The sequence below is a fragment of the Empidonax traillii genome, unplaced genomic scaffold (assembly GCF_003031625.1).
Source record: "Empidonax traillii isolate 1590-97213 ecotype Southwest subspecies unplaced genomic scaffold, ASM303162v1 scaffold562:size474401, whole genome shotgun sequence".
NCBI lineage: Eukaryota > Metazoa > Chordata > Aves > Passeriformes > Tyrannidae > Empidonax > Empidonax traillii.
In genome coordinates, this window is record NW_020955755.1 from 417578 (window position 1) to 426694 (window position 9117).

Consider the following 9117-nt stretch of genomic DNA (forward strand, 5'->3'; position numbering starts at 1 on the left):
CCCATCAAGGATTCTTGGATACCACCTCAGGCTTGGAAAGTCCCCCAGCTGCAGACCATGGGAAGTTCTCTGTGAAGCTCGCACTGTATATTTGTCCTGTCCTTGTGCATCTGCTCTTCACCTCAGCTGGAGACAAGGCAGTGCATAATACAGTTCTTTGTCCTGGTCTGGTTTTATCTGATATTAGGCCAATCCAGATGTGTCTTTTTTCTCTTTCAGCAGTTGTGCATACCATCCTGGGATGATTTGTACTTGGATATGCTCTGCATTTGAACAACCATGGAATCCTGCTACCTCCTAAATACACTTACAAATATATATATATATATATAATCCATTTTGTCCAGACTTAATAGATGAAGCAAAATGGTTATTTAAACCATTGCTGAATGAACATTTGAGAAGGCCTAAATATTCTTCATGCAACCTGTATTTGCCAAAGGCAGAGGTAGAGGGAGGATTATCTGTGCTATTTTAACCCAGTCTGTGGATAAAACAGAAATTGCTTGGGGACAAAGTGCCTTTCCTTCCCTTCAAAATCCATCCTCCCTATGGCAAGGACCTGTGGCCGTGCTCAGAGTGCAGCCTGGGGTGTACTCTAAAAAAACTATGAGTTTTTACAAGAAAAAAAAAAATCCAAGTGCTCTAATCAAGTTATTCCACAGAAACTTTTCTTCCACTTATCGTATGATCCTAATGTGTATTATAAGATGAGATGAGAATTGGAAATCACTGTTTGGATCTTTCAAGGGTTTCAAGGCAGTGAGGGGGATCTGAATCTTTCATTCCACAGAAAACTGAAGGGAATATTCTGCAAGGCCAGTCTGTGGTTTGCCTGCCAACAAATAGCAGAATGTCTTTGGTCAATGGCACAAAGAAGATTTTCCTGACCATGTTTTCAATTTCTGTCTTTTTGACAATGTGTCTGAAACCAATAATGTTGGTCAGAAAAGAAAGGGATTTGGATGGATGGATTAAAAGACAAATTACAATTTTGTTTGTTTGTTTGATAAAAGAAAAATATTTGGAAATCAAGAGAAGTTTTTTTCCCCTGATGCCTCTGGTGGGGCTCAACATCTGTAGCTGTGAAAACAAGAGTGTTCCATCTAACAAATCATGAGGTGAATAGCACTGAGTGAGAATTGAGCCATGTCCTCACAAAGAGGAATTTGTGTCTCAGTCCTCAGTAATGTGGCTTTTAAAGAAGCTTGGATGGAACCAAGGCCTTGACATGAGACTGATGGGGTAAGAAAATACATTTCTGTTGTGATTTGTATAATAGCTACTTTCTCTGAGCATGCTGATCCCACTCAAGTCACTCTTCATGCTCATTCAGCATTCATATTTTAAGTGTTTTCTTAATTATAAATATTTTCTAGTAGAGGCTTTGAATAAGCAATATGAGAAAACATTATAATGAATGCACATACTGATTGAGCCTCCAAGTACATGGGTAAAGACCCCATGTATTTAATTTTAAATAAGATGTGGTCAGCTGGTTCGTAGCATTTCTGGAAAGATAACTTATTATGAAGGGGGTTTGTGCTTATAAGATGTTTTAGTTTGAATTTTATGATCTGAAGATCCGTCAGTCAAAATTTTTATAGTATTGGGTATACATAACAATGGCTACTTTGAATTCCTTTTTTTAACAGTTGTAACCTAAACCCTTACTGAAATTAATACTCTGCCTAAAATATCTTCACATTCAACATTTAAGAAGTAAGTATTCAGAGCAAATGTATTTGAAGTAGGGAACAATCTGATTAAATTTTGTCTTTTCACCTGGAATGTGTGAAAAAACAGCTGGAGTTTTCATTAGGAATAGTTCTGATTTAGTGCTGTCTCAGACACAATTTTTTTTTTTTTTCTGAATTTGTTTTGAGTTTTGGGACAAACAGGGCAATTATTTCCTCTAATATTGGGATTTATCTTAATTTACAGGTTTTTTTTTTTCTAGTCAGCACGGGACAGGCAGAGGTTGTATGTACTGAATTCATGATTAACTGCTTGTCAATAGGAAATTGTTCTGCAAGGGTTCAGTTGTGTGATGCAAAGAACTGCATTGGAACAGCAAATAATTGTGGCATATTTCACTGTAATTACAGTAATTGAGTTTTGTGTTCTTGTGAGTCAAAACATTGACAACGATTCAGAAGATGTTTCTATTTTTACTGTCACTGCAATTTGTATTCTTTGACCATTAGCAGTCACGAAAAATAAAAATGTTTTCAGACGGGTTTATTTTCTATAATAGCCACACTAAAACTGTACTTCCTTGTTAAAATAAACACTTTTACTATAATGGCAGTTCTGAATCCCATAATGGAACGTAACTCTATATATTTATATTACGTGATACATTCCCTATGTGTAATTCTGAGAGTGTGTATGTGTTAAGAGCTCTCCCTGCAGAGCTAACAAGCTGCCAAATTACATTTCACTGCCTATTAATTGTTTCAGTTTAAGGTCAAGTTCTTCTTGTCCTTTAAAAAAAAAAAAGGCAGTGGAGAGGGATCAATTTCAAAGCTATTTTTGTCTTATTTTTCTTGACTGTTCTCACTGTGTGTTTTGTTCTTCAGAAGAACTGAATGAGCAGTCTAGTTTGACTGACTGGCCTTAACAAGTTAAATGCATTAGTATTGGTGGCTTGAATTTAGTCCTGGAGAGCTGATCTCTGAACATACTCACGAGGTGTAGATGGTATCTCCAGCTTGAAAACGTGTTAAAAATATCTGTGGGTGCGAGGATTGTGTCAGATAAGCAAAAGAAACAGAGTAGGTGTCGTGGTTTTGCTCTGGGTCAGTTTGCTTTCACACCCCCCACACAATTATTATTAGTTGAGAGAAGGTTTATGCAGACAAAAGAGATTGGATTTGGGAAAATAATATGAATATTTATTACTAACACACTAAAACTAAAGAACTGTATCTACAACAGTTTTACTTAAGTAAAAGTACTATGTATTTATAGTTATTTTAAATTAAACATTTGAAATGTCTAATGCAAGACTCTCCAGTTTTAAACTAGTAAACCTTTCAAAGAAAGATAAATGGAAGAGGAAGGATATACAGAGATTTCTTGTTCGTCACAAGGTTGTTTGCAATGTAAACATGTTAAAATAGGTTCCAAAACAGATTTTTTGGTACCTGGTCTCCTCACCTGAAGGATAAGCTTGAGGGCTGGAAAGTCTAGGTAGGATAAGTAGGTAGGTGCTTTGCCTACTGTATTTTTCCTACTGTCATAATCTTAGTCATTTAATAGCTGAACTGTATCTACTGTGCGATTCCCTCTGTGGGTTTCTCTGAATTCTTCTCTTCACCAATATCTAATCTAAACCTGCTTTCTTACAGGTGATAACCACTGACCCTTTTTCTATCACTCTGTGCCTGTACAAATCTCTCTTCCTCCCTTTCTATAAGCCCCTGTAGGTACTGGAAGGCTGCAGTGAGGTCTCCCTGGAGCCTTCTCTTCTTCGGGCTGAACATCCCCAACTCTTTCAGCCTGTCTTTGCTCCAGCCCTGTCTTCATCTTTATGGCCCTATGACTAAATGATTAGAGCACCACCGCAGCTGGCTCAAGCTAGCTGCATTTAACACTCTTAAAAAAAAAAAAAATCGCATCTGACTTCTTCTTGGAACAAATTTAAGCTTGGTATTCTGACAAGGAACTGAAAACAGCTTCCTCTGGCTTTTTATTGTGAGTCATTCCCATGAGGAAAACTGAAAAACAGTCCTGGGGATAATGCAACCAGAAATACAAAAGTTAAAATATCTAAATTAGTAGCTTTTCTTTGTCACTTAGTGCTGTGTTTTTATTAATGCTTTTATCTCAGCACAGTCAATAGACATTATAAAATAATGAATTTGCTCAGATTAGATTGGCAAGGAAAATCTGTGCTTGCTGGTTTTGAAAGGGGGTGAACTGTGCCCACTGGAGAACATGGCTTGCTGTCTGAACAGACAGTGAGTGGCACCAGCACTGCAGGTTTCTCTTCTGACAGGTCCTATCTGGGCATGAGGAGACACCTGCAGCTCTTTGTGCAATTGGTCCCTGACCACTTTGTGAATCTGTCAGCAAATCTGCTTGTCAGTTAGTGCCAATCACTACACAGATTCAGCAGTGTGGACACTTGCTCACTCTACGAGTAATTTTACGCAAAATATTCAGCTGTATGCTTTAGGCCCATATGCTTCATTTAAAGAAGCTGATTCTGTGCTCAAGGTACTTATTGCAAAGTAGACCTGTATTTGTGATGCTGCAGAAGATGTGAGGTTTGTGGGTTTGTTTTTTGTTTGTTTGTTTTGGTACTTAGGTTTTTTGTCAATACGTTACATCCTTCTTGTTTGGTCGGCCTGAAAAGGATTTTTCAGGCAGTTGGGTAGATAACAGCATCCTCATATGCCTTCTGATGTGTGTTTCATTGTTTTCTCTCTGCATGTTTTCCAGCACTGCATGCCTTTGTGATTTTTGAATGATGTGTTGGTATTTGTGAACATCTTTGTGCTGTCCCATCAGATGTGTAATGAGTGATTGATTGAGTTCCACGGGGTGTAAGTCAGTATGTAATTTGGCCTGCAGGCTTATCTAAACAAAAGAATGTACAACAAATAAAGTCAGCATTAGTGCATTTTGAGTGCTGATTTGTTTCAAATCAGATACACAGGAAACCAGATGTTGAAGTTTATCTAAAACACTTGCAGCCCAACATGTAACTAAGTACAGGAGTAATAGTGCACAGCACTTTTTGCATATAGTTAGCAACACGTTTGCAGCAAATGCAAATCTATTCTTATTCCTCAATTCACTTTTTCAGGTACTCTTTTATTTCTGTTCTGCTGGCAAACCACTGCTTAGTTCATTCTGGTCTGATTCTGAAGGTCTTCTGGGAACAAAATCAAATTCAGGGAGGATGTACAAGAGTTGCCACAAGAATCAACCACATCTCTAATGACAATACATTTAGCTGCCTAAAATTAGGGTAGAGAAAGTGGCTTGACTTTTTAAACTGTGTTGGGCACTTGTAGCTCTAAGAGTTGTATAAGGGACAGCCTGAGTACCTGGCATTTACAGATGATTTACAAATGAGTACAGAGTAAGGATTTAAAATCCAGCTTCAGATGCTCAGATCTGTAGCAGTTCTACAGAAAACTAAAATAAAAATATCCTTGTCTTATTTAGAGTAGTACACTCCTGTCACTCCTGTAGCTCCACAACAGAAATGAGGCTTTGATGATAACTTTGTAAAGAAATGATTCAGTCTATGGTAATGATGTGTTTTCCCATATTATTCAACATGACTTCTCAGGTGAGCTTAAAGGCCATTTGCCTGCTGAGATGTATAAAAATAAAAGCAAGCTGAAGAGGTTTTTAAAAGCAGGCTGGTGGTCAGGTGCCAGACATAGGCCCTTTGGCTTTCATAAGTTATTAAGTTTCCATTTTTTTTTCTGAGGAAAGTAAGGATTTGGAAACGTTTGGGGCCTAGACTGAGACCAGTTTGCCTCTCTCTAGATTTAAAAAAATCTGTATTTTTTAGTGAGGTGATATGAGTTCCTGCCACAAAAAAGCCAATGAGACATAATGCTGTGACCTCACAAGCAATTCCTCCCTGTGGATGAAGGAAGCACAACCATCCCGAGGATTTTCTGTCAAGGTGCAGCCTTACATATGCAGTCAAATCACACATTTATTTCATAAATATTTGTTACTTTGAGTAGTGCACCCTGGCATTGTGGAAGAGATTGTCTTAACAGCTTCTGATCTGAAAGTGATGAAAAGACAGTGGGGCTGAAGGATTGCAGTGGCGTTTGCTTTTGGTCTCTTAAACTTGGATGTTTATCTTGGTTGGTTACAAGCAAAACCCCAAGATAAACAGAAAAGCCCCCCCCCACACACACACACTTTTCATCTGTTAGGATTATATCCTTACCAGTATTCTCTATACATGAGTTTTTCTACTGTACTGTGGACACAGGTTTAAGCTTATCCATCAGCTCTGTGAGCTCTCCCCTGATATCAGGTACTTTGTGTTGTTTTCACGTGATTTGTTACTTTAAAAAATTGAGGAATAGATATTCTTGTGACAGGAACTGTTTTTATGTTGAACCATCTCAAATTTACTATCCTTTTCTATGCATGTGCCTGCGTTTTCCGGATTTAATTTGCAGATATCTCCTTTTGTTCAAATTTGTTGGTGTTTGTGCTCCTGGGAGGAGCAACCACAGGTTCTCTTCTATATAATGTAAGCAGCCACTGCAATGACCTACAGACTTTTATAAAGCAAACTGTGTGGGAATGGTACAAGTCACCTTTCAGTTTGTTGAATTGGGTGTTTGTTTTGTGTGAAGATGAAAAAAAACTTGTAATAAAAAGAGTAGGTTGGGATTATTGTACCATTCCCACACCACGGTGAAATCTTATAATAAACACATCAAAACATAACCAAGAGATATTTTAGTAATGATGTCTGACATTATCAAAGCTTAGATTCCTTATCTGTGTTACACTAACTCCTGTCTCTACAGTGTGGGGAAAAAGAGTTCCCAATTTACAACTGCAGCAGAAAACAGGACTTTCCATGGTTAGCATTGCCGTGGCCATTCTCAAACAGGCCATGCCTACTAAGAGCAGGAAAAAATAACAGGGAAGATTTTGCACTGGAATCTGTTCTCAGATAAAGAAGGTGAGAACCAGAAAAAGTAGATCTCTTCTTCTGTCTGGTCCTTTCTATTTACATATGCTCCTTCCCCGTAGAGCATTTTAATGGCATGATTAACAGAAGTGCTTCTCCCAGACATCTTTTCCTGAACATGCTTTGAAATTAATGATTTCCGTTCTGCCTCAAAGACTGAATATTGAATGGTGGTTAATAGGGTTTTGGTAATGGTTCTGATATCATAAGGTATTAGCGTTCATGCTTGGAAGAAGGATTCCAGGAGGCCAACGGTAGAAGGCGCTCCTAGCCCGTATTCCACAATTGATTTTTTGGATGTCCTTTTAATATGGGGTACGATATCGGTCTCCGTTGAGGAGATGGCCCTTCTTCCAGGTAAATGGGAAAAGCTCAGCTGAATTCCAAGTCACCCGCTTTCTCTGCTTGGTCCCTAAATGCTGCCCACCTCTCCTCACGCTGTGAGGTGGCTGTACATCTGCCGGCACTGGGTAGACCTCTCCGTCCACGGGCAGCGCCATTTTTCCAGATGTTTCCATCCGGCCTGCTTGAAGTCTCATGGGTGTTGCCATGTTTATGACCTTGGAGGTCAGAGGAACCCAGTGAGGCGAGGGAAGAGGTGGAGCTGGCACAGGAGGGCGTGTCGATGACATAAGGAGGTGGAGCGATGGCGTTTTCGCGCACTAGATGTTCCCGCGGGCATCTCTTCCCACCCTCTCATGCGCCGCCATTTCATGAGGTGTTTTCCGAGCCCACACGTCTTCCCCGGCCGCCATTTTGTGAGGCGTTTTCTGAGCCCACATGTCTCCCCTGGCTGCCATTTAGTGCGTTAAGGTCCTCACGTCCTTCCCGACCGCCATCTTGTACAGTGTCCTTTATATATTTAATTAAAGGAGACTTTGGGGTGTTACAGTGCTCTTTTCTCCGTGTAGACGGACTTTGGGAACCTGATTTCTTTTTCGTCATTAGACCCTTTAAAGCCATCAGAACAAGTCTCCGTGCGATCAGGGTATTTGCTGCACCTTTCTCGCCTTTATCAATTGCCTGCCATAATTTGAAGCCCAATTCATCCCAGTCGTCATAGTTTAGAACTTCAGGGGTAAATTGTTCATTGCTTTCGAAACACCTTGCCAGACTCCAACCAATCAGGGGTTGAGGAGAACTGTGAGGGGAGAACATGTCTGGGCATGCTTTAACACGTTAAAACAAATGGAACTGGGGTATGTTTGATTAAACACATGCATTGACAATAATAAAACTATGTTTTCTTGAGGAACTGTCTTTAACATGGTGCTCCAACGATGCATTCTCTCTTACAAAGGTCTCTCAGTCTCCGCCATCATCTGCCTCAGATGTTTCTTCCACACACGAAGTTGTTCTTCTTCACTTAAATCAGCTCCTACACTTTCCCATCACAGTGTATGCAAGTAACACTGCTTAGGTTTTACTTGTTTTGACCCTTACTTTTAGTGATTCCCCACACACACAAACATTTCTTTTCTCCCTTGAATTTATATGTGCCATCCTATCAATTTTCCAGGATACTCTGCCAGCTCATAACTGTATGTGCCAAGCTTTCAAGAATGATCAGAATTAAAATTTATGGGTAGCTTCCTTAGAAAGTGTTAGTATGACTAGTAATCACGAATAAAACTGCTATTTTAGATCAAACCAGCTTAAGCTAGATATCCATAATAGCTTTTGAATGAAATAAATACAGGAAAAGATATTGAAGATAGATACCTTAAAGTAGAAATGGCTTTTGAATATTGATGCAGCTGAACCTAGAAAGGTGGGTTTGTGTTTACTGCACATTTATGGTGAAGTCAGCCCTATACTTGATGGAAATAAGTTTTGAGGCTGGAGTTTTATAAAAAATCAGGTTTTATAAACATGGGAAGAGCCTGTGTGTGTTGTCTCCCTAACGTATTATGATTTCTTTGAATTATTTGTGCAGTGAAAGGACGTTTAGAAGGGAACACCCAGGACATGTCACGGGCCAACAGCTTCACTGATGACATTGACCTCGTATCAGAAGAGTCACCCCTGCCAGCTGTATCCGATGTGGCACAGTAAGTGGGACAACAGCTCTTTAATTGATAATCTAAATGCTCATTAATAGTGAGGGAGACTCGTCACTGAATCAAAATATTATTCTTTGACTGGCTGAACTTGAAGTGATTATGAGTTTGAGCTCCTTTAACTAAACATGAACAGAAGTCGTCCAGACACTTGGAAAAATCAGCACTGTGCACTCAGCTTTGTGATGGGTGCAGTCTTGGTGTCTTTATTGTTTTACTTTGTAAGGCAGCTGACAGAGTTCCTGAGATTGAGCTTTACAGGCAGTTTTATACTTTGTAGAATTCTGCATCAGTTTAAACTCTAAGGCAGTCCTAATATGAGCAGTGTATGAATTGAAACATAAAAAAAAACTCAAATGAGGTCAT

The 9117-nt window shown here is 39.3% G+C and overlaps 1 protein-coding gene across 1 annotated transcript in view; it reads left to right on the forward strand.

The window, feature by feature from the left end:
* The window catches only part of LOC114064622 (potassium voltage-gated channel subfamily KQT member 1-like), a gene marked incomplete at its 3' end in the record, with an annotated part of 62150 nt that extends 53408 nt beyond the window's left edge, over positions 1–8742 (forward strand). Inside the window, exon 11 of the mRNA XM_027897838.1 lies at positions 8628–8742. Coding sequence (XP_027753639.1) covers positions 8628–8742 — 115 coding nt within the window. The remainder of the gene's footprint in view (positions 1–8627) is intronic.
* Between the last annotated feature and the right edge of the window lie 375 nt (positions 8743–9117).